The 18,143-nt window shown below is 38.1% G+C and overlaps 1 protein-coding gene across 6 annotated transcripts in view; it reads right to left on the reverse strand.

The window, feature by feature from the left end:
• Positions 1-18,143, reverse strand: part of LOC118396710 (chromodomain-helicase-DNA-binding protein 2-like) — a 38,919-nt gene that overhangs the window by 17,079 nt on the left and 3,697 nt on the right. For 4 of the 6 annotated variants that reach the window (XR_008066426.1, XM_035791079.2, XM_035791080.2 and 1 more), the window contains exons 4-14: positions 18,076-18,128; positions 13,574-15,358; positions 13,122-13,233; positions 7,868-8,093; positions 7,564-7,650; positions 7,281-7,342; positions 1,906-2,013; positions 1,055-1,210; positions 810-943; positions 330-555; positions 130-230 (exon numbers count right to left, since the gene is read on the reverse strand). Coding sequence is in view for 5 of the 6 variants with exons in the window: in XM_035791079.2 (XP_035646972.1) it covers positions 130-230; positions 330-555; positions 810-943; positions 1,055-1,210; positions 1,906-2,013; positions 7,281-7,342; positions 7,564-7,650; positions 7,868-8,093; positions 13,122-13,180 (1,159 nt within the window). In the remaining variant the exon portion in view is untranslated. Of the gene's footprint in view, positions 1-129; positions 231-329; positions 556-809; positions 944-1,054; positions 1,211-1,905; positions 2,014-7,280; positions 7,343-7,563; positions 7,651-7,867; positions 8,094-13,121; positions 13,234-13,573; positions 16,855-18,075; positions 18,129-18,143 lie in introns of all 6 variants that reach the window. The other 2 variants (XM_052465755.1, XM_052465757.1) reach the window with 2 other exon arrangements.

An 18,143-nucleotide genomic window follows, 5' to 3' on the forward strand; every position in this document is an offset into this window, starting at 1 on the left:
TGATAAGCAAGAGGTTAAGTCTTGTAATAATCACACTTTGTCAAACAAATCTAATTTAATTGTTGAACCATTTCTGCAAGTCAATGAAGACTAATTTAAAAAGGAGTTTATTTTTATTTATTTTTTTACCAATGACTCTTTCCAAAATTTGGAACTGCTTATTTAAGTCAGTGGTTAGCTCTTGTTGGCAGTTGTAGTATTCTGAATCCTCGGGGGATGCTTTGTTCAACCTTTGGAAGACAATCAGTGTCAGTAAGTAACAGAACTCATCAACAGTGAAAGGTAAAACGTCAGTGGTGTGTAGCTATGTGTACAAAACAAACCCTCACCAAGCATTGAGCTCATTGTTTTTCTTCTTGAAGTTCTCTAGTTTCTTCAGTCCCTTGACCTTCTGTTGAGTGAGGGAGTCGATGCTCTCCCAGGTGTTGTGGATATAGGACCAGCCTTTCCACTTGATCAGGTAATGGGTCTCTCCTTCATCCTTCTCAGAGTCAAAGTCTGCTCCGGGGTCCCCGTTTTCCTCCACAGCATACTGGGTAGTGGAAGCCCCACAGGCTAAAATAGATACACGCACAACATTCTGACATAAATATTTTCAATATCTGATTTTTATTCACAGTTTAAATTCCTAACCAGGCAGCAGCCTCTAGTAAACATGTCTCGTCTATCAGGGTAATATCATCACCTCTTCTGTGAGCCACAAGATTTTTTGCCTTCTCTTTCAACACCTGCTGGCAATGTCTAACTAGATGGGTTAACACAATACAGGTGAGATACCGACAATAAGATACCAAGTGAGGATGCATCACCTCCTTTTTTCCCTGTTCTGGTGTCCATGATCTTCTCAATGGTCTCGCTGTCATCTTCCGGCTCCACCTCAGCTCCCTCCATCTCTATCAGGTCGTCAGAATCTGTCTCAAAGTCATTCAGGTCCTCCTTGTAACTGGAACAAACCAACACTACGCATGTAATGCAAAGTAATGTGACAGAAGCAATGTGGAACAGCAACACTTTCCTTCATATTTCAGATTGAACTAGTGAAACAATGACATACCTGACTTTGGCCGCCACCCTTCGCCGGGTTTGTCTCTTTGGGGTATCTTCATCATCGTCATCATCATCATCTTCCTCCACAGATGACTCTTGTTTCCTGGTTTTCCTTCCCTTTGGAGGCTGCTGTTTTTTGACTGTAGATGATTTGGTCTGTGGTCTAAAATATTGAGTCAAATACACACATGAATCCCACTTCTAAACACTCTGCAAGACACCCTACTTACTAGTTTTTCCACTAGCAGCTCTCGCTGACTATAATCCCTCCTAACAACCTTACTCACACCAATGGCCTTGAGACAGCTTCTAAACCTCCGACCTCAGCAATATGAATAATATTGGTGATAAGGTTACAGGTCGTTACAGAACGTCTTCATTAAATGCCTTTAGAGCACTAAGTGCTCAATTGGGGGAAATTATAAAGTCAACCCACAAAAGTGACACTGCAAAAACACTAATAAGACATTGCCCGATTTTTGGGGCATGTAGCTGGTATGTTAGCGAGCTTTCATCAGAACATAATTTTGGTTGACTTTGGGATTTTGACCAAGTATTTTTTTGTCATTCTTCTAGAGTCTAAATTCAAATATTCACAGCAATATAGAATAGTAGAATGCATATCATAGTTGATACAACATTAAATGCTCAGTAATAAAGACATAGAAAGGTTCACAATTATCAGATTTGAATTTACAGATTTCATATTTTGTTAGTGACTAAGGCTAAAAAGAAGCCCAGTCATACAGTACTTTGAAAGCCAAAAAAACACTAATATCGCTAGTTTCTGATTTCACACAATGGAAATGAAAGTGTACAGATTAGTTGTCTGAAGACCAGACTTCACTACATCCTTACCTTCTAGCAGGAAGTCGTCTGGATCTAACTTTCTCTTCCTGCTCACTGCCTGCACTGCTGGCATCCTCCTCCTGCTCCTCCTCCGAGTCATCACTCTTCCAGGTATTTCTTACAACACAGAAATACCACAGGTTCACCCTTTGGGCTTATTATGGGTCTACACCTTGCTTAGGGTGATCTGGTTAGCCAGGTTTGATGAGATATCTAAACAAACTCAAGTTCTGAAGACCACCTCAGTCTGGCTAGAACTCCTAATGACCCACGTTAGACGAGCACAAACGCATGAAAATAGAAAGGACACAATACTGACAGCACAGAAAATAATTTGGCAACATAATGACAAATACAAAAACCACTGAATTGAACGATACAACTAAATAAATGGCATGCAATTACATCCAAATAGTCATGGGATACTAATTAGGTGTGACCAATTTATCGACTGGTCGATTGTTTGGTCAACAGGCTGTTGATCAACAAAAAAATGTTTTGTCGAGCAGTAGAAAATATACACACACACTATTATTTTATGGCACACGAGACACCCGTCGTAATCGCGCCCATCTCAGTGAACTAATCCATTGCGGAGGCTGCGGGGGTGCGGACGCCTCTGATGGGTCGGGAATTTGTTATGTCCCCCCCACTTCGAAAACCAGTGGCGCCCCTGCCTTTAGATAACCACTCAGCGTGAAAAAGGGAAAAATGCCATGCTCTGATCCAGTGTAAACTTCAGAAAATAGGCATGCCTACCTGATTACTTCTTATCCCTTGCACAAATAGCCTATAGCTGTGTCTGTCCCGAGCTCACTGGCTGTTGCAAGGAGATTCAGGCTGGACCCAAGTTATTAGTTGTTTCAAGTTTGTTGCAGACAGGCCATGCATAGCCACTGTGATTTATAGGATAATAATTTTTTTAAATCTGGATATTTTCTACCTGCAGGCTGCAATGTTTTTATTTGTTGGCTTTATTGGCTGGTTTTACATAGTTGGCAATAGAAGTTACTTTTTAGGTTCGTATTATTTTCATTACTTGGATAGAATTTGATCTATATGGATAGAATCTTTGGATACGAAGATGTTATTATAAGTTAAATGTAACTGCTCCAGGACAATTTGCATATGAAAACCATGACTGGCACACAGATCAGTAGAAATGGTAAGATAAATTGGCATTCCACATGAGAAGGTTTACAGACTCCCCGTGTAGCTTATTACCGGCAATTTCAGGAGCGTAACGGCAGAATCTGCAAAAGCCAGTAGGAGTGGGAGGAGGATGGTCGGGAAAGCTTAAGTTTTTTGTTCTTCTGGTTCTTGATCTCTGTCTCCCACTTGAGTCATTTGTGTCTTATTTTATCAAACAATGAGCTTAAAGCATCAGACAAGCTCAATGCATATATAGTTGATTTTATTAAAACACATAGGGTGTGTCTATATTTGGAAAAATACATGTTTAAAAACTTAGACCAATCGATTGGTCGAAAGAACAGACAACTTTTGGTTGACCAAGATTTGTTTTAGTCGGGGACAGCTTGGGCTGTTGCGGTGACCGTATTACTGCCACACTGGCGGTCACAAGTCATGACCGTTTAGTCACTAATTAGGCTTCTCCAAGCTATGCTGCTGCTGCTGGTCATTGGTAGCCTACCAAACTTGCTACTAAACTTGGTACTAAGCACTCCATTGTCCCTCTAATCACTCTGACATCAATGCAAATGTATTAGAAAATCTAATAAAACACGTCTCATTTTGCACAACATTTCTAAAGGCTGTGTAATTGTGGGGAAAACAGAGTGATGGCCGTTAATAAAAAGAGGAGGATCCCATAAGCTTTCTATAGGCTAGGCCTACTAAATTAATTTATCAACTTCCTAATAGTTAGAACATTGCATTTATTTACTAAAGGATTATAGCCTACCTGGCTGGATTAAAAATAAAAGCATCCTCCATTCGCTATTTAAGTGCCTGTTTCGATACAGGTGCATGATAATGGTCCATTCAAATCATAAAATGTCACATATATTACTTAGTATATGTAAAGACAAGATTGAATCAAGAATAGTCTGATGGGTAACAATATTAGTCAATCACTTGTGAATTATACATTATCACTTGTGAATGATGCCCAGCATAAGAAACAATGCCATTATTTTGCGATTTGTTCTAATCATAGTCAACGATTTTATGTAGCCTAGCCCATAGGTCGAAATGTTTTGATAAGCTTTGTATCACAACTAAAGTGGCCACTTCTTAAAATTAAACACATTAATGCACATTACAAGGGGTGTAGAGCCTAAAAGAGAATATGTAAAAATCCAAATAACTTCAGATCTTCATTGTAAAGGGTTTAAACACTGTTTCCCATGCTTATTCAATGAACCATAAACAATTAATGAACATGCACCTGTGGAATAGTCACTAAGACATTAACAGGCCATTAAGGTCACAGTTATGAAAACGCAGGACACTAAAGAGGCCTTTCTACTGACTTTGAAAAACACCAAAAGAAAGATGCCTAGGGTTCCTGCTCATCTGCATGAACATGCCTTATGCATGCTGCAAGGAGGCATGAGGACTGCAGATGAGGCCAGTGCAATACATTGCAATGTTCGTACTGTGAGACGCCTAAGACAGCACTACAGGGAGACAGGACGGACAGCTGATTGTCCTCACAGCGGCAGACCATGTTTAACACTTGCATAGGATCGGTACATCCGAACATCACACCTGAGGGACAGGTACAGGATGGCAACAACAACTGCCTGAGTTACACCAGGAACGCACAATCCCTCCATCAGTGCTCAGACCGTCCGCAATAGGCTGAGAGAGGCTGGACTGAGGGCTTGTAGGCCTGTTGTAAGGCAGGTCCTCACCAGACATCACCAGCAACAACGTCACCTATGGGCACAAACCAACCTTCACTGGACCAGACAGGACTGGCAAAAAGTCCTCTTCACTGACGAGTCGTGGTTTTGTCTCACCAGGGGTGATGGTCGGATTCGGGTTTATCGTCGAGGGAATAAGAGTTACACCGAAGCCTGCACTCTGGAGCGGGATCGATTTGGTGGTGGAGGGTCCTTCATGGTCTGGGGCAGTATTTCACAGCATCATCGGACTGAGCTTGTTGTCATCACAGGCAATCTCAACGCTGTGCGTTACAGGGAAGACACCCTCCTCCCTCATGTGGTACCCTTCCTGCAGGCTCATCCTTTCATGACCCTCCAGCATGACAATGCCTCCAGCCATACTGCTCGTTCTGTGCGTGATTTCATGAAAGACAGGAATGTCAGTGTTCTGTAATGGCCAGCGAAGAGCCCGGATCTCAATCCCATTGAGCACGCCTGGGACCTGTTGGATCGGCGGGTGAGGGTTGGAGCCATTCCCCCCAGAAATGTCCAGGAACTTGCAGATGCCTTGATGGAAGAGTGAGGTAACATCTCACAGCAAGAACTGGAAAATCTGTTGCAGTCCATGAGGAGATGCACTGCAGTACTTAATGCAGCTGGTGGCCACACCAGATACTGACTAACTTTTGATTTTGACTAGGGACACATTAGTCCATTTGTTAGTCACATGTCTGTGGAACTTGTTCAGTTCATGTCTCAGTTGTTCAATCTTGTTTTGTTCATACAAATATTTACACATGTTGTTTGCTGAAATTAAATGCAGTTGACAGTGAGAGGACATTTATTTTTTTGCTGAGTTTATGAGCAGCGCGTGAGATTCAAGTTTGAGGAAAAGATAAATTTGCACCTTTATAATAAAAGCATTACATGCATAATTGCATTTGCGGTCACTTTTGATAATGGTGCTTTCCGCTAATGGAACAGTTGCGCTTATAGCTCAATACCATGTGTGCAATGCTGAGCTTATAATGTGAAGAAATAGCCTAATATTTTATCAACAGTTTGAGTTAAATGTTCTGATCTGTTGCGTCAGCCAGATTGCATAAAACATGTTTTTTTTATGCTAGTGGTTGTATTAACTTGGGATCTATTGCATCCCACAACTGTCCCAGATTGTTTGGAATATTTATTTCTCGCACAGAATAGGTCAACTTTTGTACTATGGGGGAATAGTAGATTGACATAGGCTAGTGCTTTTGCTGTGAACAGTTCATCCAATATGTTCAATATGCACCTTGGAGTTGGATAAGGATATGTGCAGTTGTGTCCCCGATGTGTCTGTCTTAACTTGTAGCCTGTAAGAAAGACCCGATCACGTGACTGAAAGCCGTGTGATTGAGAGACACTTCAGATTGTGCAGCATACTCTGGTAGAAGGGCAGAACGCAGCACTCCAGGCCACAAAATACAGATTTTTTTAGGGTGCATTACGGCCACAAAGGGGATGCCAGCATGAAGTTTTACGCATGATCAAGAGCGTGTCAAATTGTGAATGCGAGACCGCCAAATTATGTACAAGCTGAACAAAAAAACAAAGCAGAGGCCACGCCTTTCAAGTGGCTTTAAAAAAGTCAATCAAGTCTAGTCATGCAGCCTTACAATGTATTAAAAATCAAACATGTAGCCCAATGTTAGTAGAACAACTAAGTTACATTAATAAATTAAGCATATATGAGTACCCATTTCTTTGTTAACCGCTCAACACAGAATAGCCATGCTCACTCCCTCAAATCGTTGAGAAAATGTATATTTTATTCAGCTTTGTTCAATTGTATTCTTCATTCAATAAAATAATGCCACGGAATTATAAGCAAATCTTGTCTGCTAAATGAACTAGTGTAGCCCACAGCCATTTGGCATAGCTACATCAGGGCCTAACAAAGACAACTCAGAGTATGCTATTCTTTTCTTCTGAAATAAGACTACATTTTCTTCATATCATGCTTCTTTAGACCTGACAAAAATAAATAATGGATTTAATGTGAACGTTTAGGCTATTTTGCATGGATTTATTATACTTTTTAAGATGGAAGCAAGGAGATGCTGTATGTGTTTATGTTAATTAATGGTCAATTACCGTGAGACCGATAGTTATTTGCTTGACAATGACAAGCTGACAAAAATGTGACTGCCACAGTCCTAGATACTATACATGTACATGATATCAAACAACAATGTGAGTCAAGACTAAAGCAGAGAGTCTAATTGGATGACAGCAAGTGTATTTTGGGATAGCCAGTAAGGCAAACATATGCTATAGACAACTGCCCACTTCCAATTGCGTTGACGATTAGCCTACATCATGATTCAAATGATTTCTTGTGTTATTATAAATGGCATAACTTTGAGCAGCATTTGACACAATATAGTACATTTATCTCTTGACATGATAGATTTTAGTTGATAAGAATAATCAAAATACAGAAGAAACTGAAATGAAAAGAAATAAACATCAAATAATCTCAATACTCACTCTTTCCTTTTTTGTCGTGTTGCTTTTCTTTTAGGACTTTCACCTTCTGAGTCACTGCTACCCTGCAAATGTGTTGAAATTGATTACATCTCAATGAGATATTAGGCTTTGCCGTTAGGGGTTGCAGCTACAGTGAATGAGACACCAATAAATCCACATCATATACACTAGATGATGCAACTTCTGCATGTGCAAACCCCTTTTGAGGAAAAAATACATTTTTAGTGGGGTCGGACTTTTAGTACATGGACATTTTCAGTATATTTCATGTTGCACTTCTTACCCCGGCTCCAATATTGAGACGAGCAGGTTCTTGCCTGCTGCGATTTGATCGCCTGACCCCATAGACATCTGGATGCTCTTCCCACATCTGGAATCAAAAACCAAATTGGATTATTGCATCTTTGCCTCCACTTTCTCCTTGACATTTTCAGTCTCCATCTGAATTGAGGCATTACTCCCTTTCTAAATATGCACAGTGTCCATGCATCAACGCTGTTGTGTAATATATTTGTTTCCAAAACGTCAAGGGCCTTTCAGCCCTACATAATACAACCAGTTTGGAGTACAGGCCCTGCTTTGTTTACCTTCTTTACATCTGCCAGATTGTCTCTCTTTTTAACTGGTGGTTTGTCGTTGACCTCCGCTGAGGCTTGCTGGGATTCACTCTGAGACCCAGACTGGCTCCCAGATTCAGAGGAACTGTTGGACTCTCCAGAGTGGTGCGATCTTCTCCTCTCCTTGCCCTGTTCACTCTCCGACTGACTCCCAGACTCCGACCCAGAGTGGTTTGATTCTTCAGAGGCCGAATTGCTATAGTATAAAAAAAATATGGAGTTTGTGTAAATAAAACATTCCTGCACTACTTATACTAAAGAAAAAATATGTAAAAAATGATATTCAATTCTCTGGCAGCAGCTCTGATGGACATTCCAGCTGTGTAATGATCATGCTTATTAATCAGCTTATTGATATGCCACACCTGTCAGGTGGATGGATTACCAAGGAGAAATGTTCACTTACTAGATGTAAACAAATTTGTGCACAATGAGAAAAACAAGTTTTTTGTGTGTATGGAAAAATTGTGGGATTTTTTTATTTAATCTCATGAAACATTGGACCAACACTTGTTGCACTAATATTTTTGTTCAGTATAGTATCAACCTTTTATAGTGGTGGATTTTAATTTGGGAATCTATACAATAATTTCCTTGTCAATAAAAATCAAATTTTATGAACAGTTTCTCTGACCTCCGACCTATTGTTAAACACTGATTTGGCTCAACAAATTAGGATCACTTTATTAATCCAATTGTACACAAGGCCTAATGGAAATGTGACTCTCACTTCATCCCAACCCCTATGAAAGACACACATACAGGTTGACGAGATCAGAGCAGGGGGCTGCCACACTGGGTACCCATGGAGCAGTTGTGGTGGGTTAAGTGCCTTTGCTCAAGGGTACAGCAGCAGGCAATGGAATCTAGGTTTAGTATGTAGGACATGTTAACCTAGGCCAGGGGTATTCAACTATTACCCTACAAGATACAGAACCTGCTGGTTGTCTGTTCAACCTGATAATTAACAGCACCCACCTGGTGTCCAGGGTCTAAATCAGTCCCTGATTAGAGGGGAACAATGAAAAAAAAACAGAGTGGAACCTGAGTTCGAGGTACAGAGTTGAGTTTGCGGGACCTTGACCTATACCACAAAGTAGAAAAAGCTGCGGAATGTGTAACATGTTAAATATAGAGTTCCTGTAGTACTGAAAAGACTACACACAACGCTAATGCCTTTAGTGGAGAGGAAACCGAAGACTCATAGCACCATAGTGTGCTCAGAGTAACTTTGTAATAACAAGCCCATTCTCTCCACCTCAAACCAATCCTCTTACACGGATCTTTAAAAATACTAAACCCCATGCAAGAGAACCTGCTGGAGGTCACCTAGAACAGTGGTGCATATTATTATTGTCATGCTGAAAGACCTTTCCACAATATTTAAAAAGTTTCCTAGACTAAAATTCTCTTTACATTCATTCAATTCCTAAAATAGCCTACAAATCTTCACAAACAACTATAACCTGTTGTAAAACAGTAGAGGGCGCCAAATAAGTCCTGTGTGCCAATGCCACACGAGGGCTGCGATCAGCACGTTTTTACGTTCTGGGACGTTCAATTTCAGAAATGGTGCTGTACTTTACGATCAGTTGAAAAACGGGGCGGGGTTGTGGTTTGGGGAACGCTATCAGTATGGCCACTGCCCTTTAAAGACATCACTCATTGCTTCAAGCCACACCCACCAAACGGGAGCAAACGTACCTCAAAAGTCTGTTCAAGACAGTTTTGGTAAACGTGTCGTTCAGTACAAACCTTTCAGCAAACGTCCAAGCGAACTGAACGCACCTCAGTACACAGGGCCAACAGTGACTCAACCGAACAACATGAAGCACCTACTGAGATTCCGTCAAACAACCAATTATAACATTTAGATCTGAAATAATATTCACCTCAAGAGCACATCACAACCTATACAATTTGTCAGTCCAAGCATAATTTAACTAATGTATGTAAACAATGACAAAACCATGCCCTGATTCATTGAAAACACTCCACATTATTAGTGATCTAACCAAATATTCCATATTCATGCTGTACTTTAGCTTGAAAGTTACATGCAACTGAAAAAAGATTATTCAATTTAAATTGAATTTCATAAGGAAACCAGAACAAATCACTGCAACGTGTATTTATTTAACTGTAATTCTTACATCATAAACACAGCAAATTACACAAGGGAGTAAACCGGTCTATGCCCCACATTGCATTAGTTAAATTTGCCATGATGGAATGTGCAGTACCCTGAATAGACTATAGGGGGTACCTAATTCCAGATCAAATCCAGTCAAGACGACCTTGAATGGTTCAGACATGGAGTCGGCTGCTAGAATAGAACGAAGGAACACAATTTCTTCATTTGAAGCCATGCTTTAATACCATTGTTTAGTCACTTATGATACATAATTTCTGTAGTTAAATGAATACAATTAATAACTACAGGGTAAATTAGGAAAGCCTATAATAAATATTATATATCTTATTAACAATGAAATGTTTATATAAACATTCAGATAAGAAAAAAGGGGGGAAGGATTTGAATAAGTTCTTATTGTGATATCAAAAGGTATTGGATTGTGATATTAAAAAGGTATTGTAATGTTTCCACCAATCAGTCACCCAGCAACAAATGCTCAAACCCCTTCCTCTAGTGAGAATGTAGCTGCTGCTGACTAAGCAAGCGCATGAGTGGGTGACTCCCTCCATTTAGTTAGGTCACACATGGGCGGGACAAAAAATGTAACTGAACTACTACAGGCTGGTGGGTCGCTAGGTGAGGAATGAGCCAATCCCAGCTCAAAAGACAATCCCCTGACCTTTGAAACACTTCCTGTTCCCGTTCCTGTAGTCCTGAGCATACAGTTCTAATGCAGAAAGTCAGTCTATGCAGCACAAAGCAAGAGCCATTTTGTGATTTAAAGTGGACTCCACTTCATGCAACACATTTTAAAAGAACATTTAATAGTGATCTGCTCTCACAGTGCATCTTGCTTCTATGTGCTTGAAAATAATATTCTATCAGGACAAGAGCAGTCAAAAGTGTGGTAGATTAGGATTTTTTAGGACAGACAAACTGTGCATGTTACTAAAATGGCTGCCAACAGGACAGCAAATGCACTTGCACAGCATTTCTTGGTTGACAGCATGCCTTCATGTCATGTTTTTCTGACCCATTATCAATTACATTCAGGACTAGGGGCAGTTAGCTGAAAAGTTTGCATTTGACAAAATCTATAACAAATGTAATGCTTATCTCTTGAGCAACCCAACCAGGCCTGTAGTTGAAGCATTCATGAAAGCCTATGGTTGTAGTAGATGTCAGTGACATCTGACAAGTTACAAAAACTGGCCCAAATGTCAAAATATAGGCCATGTAATAGATGACAAATATGAGGTTGGCCCTATTAGGCTTTAATTATGATATGCAGTCACCAGTTAGTTATACATTGGCCTACACATGACATTAGTAACTTCCATGACTTAAGTCTAAAACTATCATTGGTAGACCAGAGGTGTGAGCAATGTGCACTTACCATCCCCCAGTGTATGAAATTATTTAAATATAATGGAAAACTATATTGTCAGAGCTCATGTTAAACTCAAGACTACCATTAGATTATGCAAGCAAGAATGATTATTTGACAGTACAGACATGACTATCTCCCACATGGCATCAAAATAAACTGAGCACATGAGGTCCTTTAAGAAGATGTAGCACTTTTTATTGATGATGAAATTACATTGTTTTGTGTTCCTTCTGTTTCCAACACAGAGATAATACATTTCAAACATTTGAATCCCAACTTTAGATTATACCTTTATCTGTAAAATAAAATAAATTCTTAAGTCCATGAGACCATGAAAACATCTGCAATACATGATGTTTACCATCTTGGCACTTAGCCTCTGATACCATGGAACAGCTATTAGCCTAAGAGGAACTCATAATCACCAACACAGTTGATGTTGTACAAACTTCTAGTGCACAAGCACAGCTGAATTAAAAGGGTTATTGAGCATTGAGGACGTCACTCAATTTAAATCAGAATAAGCTGTCCTATAAGATCTAAAATGTAGTTGGAGCATTACCACATAGTTCATAGTCAACATAAATCAATTAGTGAACACCTAAGGTGTGCAAAATTCAACATGTCAATGGTTAGTCAGATGTGTGGACATGATGATCCCTTCAGAAAAATAGAGATTCATTGATGCCAATAATAATCCTGAATTAAATGGAAAAAGGCATCAAAAACAATTGTTTCCCCATATAAGTTAACGTGAATAGACACTTTCAGTATAAACCTAATTGAATAACTATTTGAAATGGCTATACATAACAAACATGTTGTAAAAGTGAAATAAAACATTAAATGTACAAGAGGACTGACTATCAGTGAAACTAATATTGAGCTTCCCTTTCTTGCTGAGAAACACATGAAGTTCTGAGAACAAGATATCCAGGAGGTAAATAGATCAACAGGCCAAATAGAAACTAAAATATTGTGAACATTCAGTCAAGAGTGATTGTATGGCCTACTATACATTAAACAGTTCTCATCAAAACAATAGTTTATGATTTAGGCTACCAAAATGTCTAAGTTAACATTTGCTTTAGTAGTCAACTGTCTTAAATGAAGACAAAGGTGTCTTTAAAACTTAAACTGCATAACGTTAGTTGTCTATGCAGATGAAACAAATGATAATGCGCATAAGATATTAATTTGAATATTCCCCTCAGCCCCATATGTTAACATTAGTAAATTAGAGGTTTCAAATGTTTAAAAAAGAATAAGGATTGTATGTTCAAATGGTGCAATGCAGTATCGACTAATAAGACAAGGTCATATTACAATGTAACGATGGAACAACACATATTGATATCATGCATTTGTTCTTGGGGAAGAAGCCATAAACTTCTAGTTTGTATACATGTGGGTAAAGATGTAATTCAAAGAGCCTGAAAGTTCAGTATTTAGTGTAACAAATGCTAAGAAAAATTAGGGTGTGGCTATTAAAAACCAAGGTCATTGATTTGAAACGGGTACAAATCGGGACAACTTAAGTAGCAAATATGTTCACAGTAGATCAACCATGCTTGTCAAGGTAAACAATCAAGACAGATGTCAAAAACCAATTTGTAAGTCGCTCTGGATAAGAGCGTCTGCTAAATGACTTAAATGTAAATGTAAATGTAAAAAAGTGAAAATATAGAAGATCGTACCTTGATGCGTTGCTTTGAGTCGAACCTTCATCTTCTTGCTTTTTATTCTTATTCTTCATCGTCGTTTTATCTTGAACACGTTTGATTTGATGATCTTATGTCCTGGTATTGACTGTCAAAAGTTAGAGGGATGGACCATTATAAAACTCCCATAAGATTGTTTTTGCTCAGAGGACAGTAAAAACCTTCACGTTATGAAATAAGCCATCAGCATTGTGTCTGACGTTTAAAACTGGCATTATTTATATTACTATATACATTATCGATTAATAAATGACAATTGATGACATCCTGTGATAACAAAAAGCAAAGTGTTGAGTGTATTTCAATTAGATTCACCGATCGAGCCACATGCACAAAATCTAACTGCGTCACCAAACAAAGAACGCCTAAACTGTGATAAATGAAAAAAGAATCGATTTGTAGGTAGGTATTATAAAACGTAAACATACCTATTCCATGTACAGGAAGGTATAATGAAGTTAGATTCACATCCGCAAAAGCAGACTTTAATACTTATGACACTAAAATGAAAATAAATGCAATTTAAAAAGGTTGAATGAAAATAAACAGGCACAAAAAAACTAAATGTTGATAATAGGATAATGAACCCTCACAAAAGTGATACTGAGACGAAATGCTAGAGCTCTTCACAGAGCACACTAAAAATGGAGGGGCGCCATGGCTGCCAAACCTAGGCAGAGAAAACAACGACTCGCGCATACACGCTGCAAAACGGATCTACACGACGAAAAACGCATTAAATACCGGAGAAAACCTAATTCACTGTTCACTATAGTAACGTTTTATTTTAAGTAAAACAAATATTAATAGCGCGTCATATTCGAGCTTGATTTCATGAAAAAGAAAAGGTCTGACGAAAGCCCAGTTAATTGTTCCCTTTCCCAAGGCTCATCCGCCATCTAGAGCTCCTTCCTAGCTCTGAAAGCTTTGCCTTTGATTGACGTTATTTCCATTTACCCCACACTCAGGTGATGTCCAAAAGTCCCACCCCCTTAATTTTGTATAAAAACGGCAAAACTATATTACATTTTTATATTTTTTTTTTTATTTAGTTTCTTCACGTCAAGAGGATATCATTTGACAAATGTAGATACATATTGAAACAAAAATGGGTTTAAAGTAGAACAATAATATTTAAAACACTGAGACCCATCACTTCCTGTTCAGACAGGAAATAAGACTTCAGGAGCCATTTTAGACGCAAAGAACCTTGGACACCATTTCAGTTCTTGCCAAAAGCTCTGTTTTAAGTCTTTGTATTATGTAGAGCTGCAGTGTATAACTTTTATTGGTTTAATTAATAGTCTAGATTAGCCAGCCACTTCACCATGGACTGCATCAATCACAATAAGCCATACACTTTAACTTGACTTCAGTATAAAAACAAATCTAATCACGCAAATCAGATTTTGTGGACAGAAGTCCTACCTAGAGTGTATAAATGGTACCCAAAGTGTATGATGTCATTAATTTGAAAGGAAATTATCCCACCAGGGATGTAGTGTTACACAAAGGTAAGTTGCTAAGCAATGCTTGAGATGGAGACAAGTAAATGTAAACACTTCAGCAAAAAAAAAAAAAAAAAAAAAAACTTTAGCGTAATAGGTGTGTGAAGATTCCCCAAATAAAAAGTTGCGTAAACTGAGTTACTTGCGTTTACCTTCTACTACATCCCTCGATCCTACGTAAAGGTAGTAATTACTAGCTAGCACTATTTATGCAATTTAAAATTGTATCCCTTCCACTGACTGGAGGCATTAAGAAGCCCAAGAAAATACCAGACAGGTCATTACATTTTTGTGAAATTGATTCGAATTTTGTATTTAGAATTTTCACATTTAGAAAATAGACAATATAGTCTGGTAACAATCTTGGGTAGCATATTGACCAATGAAAGAGTCAGAATTGTGAAAACAACATTGTTTTATTTAATATAAATAACAGCGCATTAGGAAATCACAGAAGTAGAAAAGTACTCTAATTGAATGCAGTAAAAGCAACTATTACAATAGCCTATTCAAACAACTGAGTCCAAAAAATCCCCAGCACAAGAGTCCATGTGAAAGTTTAAGTAATTCCAATTGACACAGTCAAATAAAATCCAGAAAAATCCAAGCAGTCAGCTTTTCAAAAATACAATTAGCTCCCAAATCCCAGTCGCCATCTTGATGACAAAGCAGTTGTCTCCACTTCAATGTCCAGTAGAATTGGGTCTTTAATGGAATTAAGAAAAAGATGAAATGAGTAAAAAAAATATATATATATTTATTATATTACATTTAATTAATAATGAACTATTGTCCAAACCCATCAGGTGGATTTTTTTGGGTCCAAAATAGCATCAATAACTCAAAGATTCCAATTCTGAATAGCTAGCTAAAAGTCAAGTTGGTAATGAAACCCAGAAGTTTAAAATGTCTGTACATTACTGCAGTATGCGGTAACAAATATCGCAATTCGAATCAATGAAAAAAATATTATAATAATAAAAATATATCTATGAGCATTAAGGGCTGAATCCTTGCTCCCATACATATAACATGTAATTTGCAAACAGATTGGACAAAATATAAATATTTCAGAATTCTGACCTATTTGCCCAAATGGCATTGTGTGCCTTTTATCACTTTTAAAACAGTACTCTAATTAAATGCAGAGATGCTCATGCTTTTCAAACATGAACCGAAGACAATGAAGTGAATAAATATATGGAATACTAAAAGTAATGCAAGTGTTCTAGTATGAACCTCAAAACTATCTGAACTGGGAAAGTCGGGAGTACAACGACTATTTCCTACGTGGGAGATTGTTGTGATCGGTTTTGGATGTCGGAAACACGTAATGATGGCGATTCAGGGAGCTTTACAGAAGTATCCCAATCCTGAGTTTCCGATAATTCCGAGAGCACATGAACGTAGCATTATGCAATTCAATAGCAACCATTCAACACATTTTAGAGTTGAACAATTGGAAACAAAAGACAAAACAGGAAATACAACAAAATTGCATGCACAATTAAAAGCTAAGCAAATGGAATGTTCTAACACATCTGTTAATTGAAACATATGACCATTCACTATAACTTATATTTGAATGTGGATCATGTAAATTAGTTATTTCTCAAAATTAGCAGAAAAACGAATTATGCCATTGTTTGTGATCTATTTCTGGAATTGCACCATGCTCTTTAGATGTTACCAATTAATTTGATAACATTAACTTGATACGGTTTATTATTATTTTGCTGTCAGGCTAGGCAAAACTACTTAAACTGTCCATTAGGGGGCCCACCAGAATCACATTGAGTACACGTTGGCATGAGTTAATCTCATAATCTTGCAAAATTCCTTTTCCAACACTTTTGGACAACTGACATTGCTGAACCATTACGGTTGATTCTAAACTATTGCAGCTTGATTTGTAAACAAAACACAAAACTACAAAAATAATAATCATGCATGAGCTAAACTGCACAAAATATGCTAAATGTGCTTCCTCTGCATGCACCCTGCCTCCAGAATTTCCAAACATGACCAGCAGAGACTCACCAAGGAAGAGATAAAATCTACATGTGGTATGAGAATAAAAGCATATTTTTCTCAAAATGGATTACACATTCATATGAACCAAGAAAAACAAGGGGCAGGTTCCGACCCAAGATGTCAGTTCTTGACCAGCAGGTGACAACAAAGTTAGTTTTTGGAGGATCCTGCCAAGAAAACGGAGTTTCCGTTGAACATTTAGTTTGACATTATCATTCAGTGGACAGTAGGGCCATGCACAGAAATCCATTAGTAGAGGTGGGTTGGGTCTAATTAATACAGGCTTAGTCCCCGTTTCATATTTTACTAAAGAAAGAGACTGAATTTTTTTATTATTTAACTAGGCAAGTCAGTTAAGAACAAATTCTTATTTACAATGGCGGCCTACCAGGGAACAGTGCCGCTGATCTGCCTTTTCAGGGGCAGAATGACAAGATTTTTACCTTGAAAGCTCGGGGATTCGATCCAGCAACCTTTTGTTACTGGCCCAATACTCTAACCACTAGGCTACCTGCCGCCCCAAATGTATCACAGAAGACAGTGTGGCCTAAGTGTAACAGTTTCACTATTTTCTAACATTGTTGGAAAAGTCAAACATAATGGTAGTAGTATCTAGGTTACTTTATTATACCAGATGAGACAATAAGAGTACTATAGATTAATAGTCTATGCATTGTCAGAATACACTGACCTTACCATAGAGATGAAGTGAATTTTTTTTTAATGATTAAGTTTGTTAAAAGAAAAAGAGACTAAAGGATAGATTTGGGCAGTTGTGAATAATCATAGTACATGATGGGCTGGCATATGTCACAGGCATGAAAATAATCCGGGAATATTTGAAAGATGGAGGAACTCTTAAAGAAGCTATCAGGAATGTCAAGAATGAATGGAAACTTTCAGCTACTAGGGAAAATATGCTGCTTCTAGGGGGAGTATGGGCATATTTTATGCAAATGTTTTTTTTTAAAGGGGAGGAGTCTGTCTTGAATTATTGTGATACGATAAAATACCCTTTACAAGGCTTCTTATACCAAAAGGGAGAGATGAGCAACTTTAAACTGATTTAGCTAAAGTGTTCTAACTTTCACCGGAATACACATCTTTCAATAATACTGGAAGATGAGGTACAATTCCAAGGTGGGAGATCTCTGTTGATCTCAATTGGTTACAATCATTGCTCTAAATTATATATAACTGGGAACCCTACTATCATTACCAATAAATAGACCTACCTATTTGCGCTAAAGATCACAACCTTTACTTAAATATTATGCAACAGAGGTAAAAAAAAATGTAATTGATTTAGTACAGTATTGAAAGTGTTATAGCAGATATTTGAAGAAACATTCCATTTGTTACAGCACAGATAAAAAGACATGACTTACACATAGCTGTCTTCTTATTTCATTGGGAGGGAATGACAGTTCAGGCCTTGATTCTGTTAGGGATAAGA

The sequence above is a fragment of the Oncorhynchus keta genome, chromosome 17 (assembly GCF_023373465.1).
Source record: "Oncorhynchus keta strain PuntledgeMale-10-30-2019 chromosome 17, Oket_V2, whole genome shotgun sequence".
NCBI classification, from domain to species: Eukaryota; Metazoa; Chordata; class Actinopteri; order Salmoniformes; family Salmonidae; genus Oncorhynchus; species Oncorhynchus keta.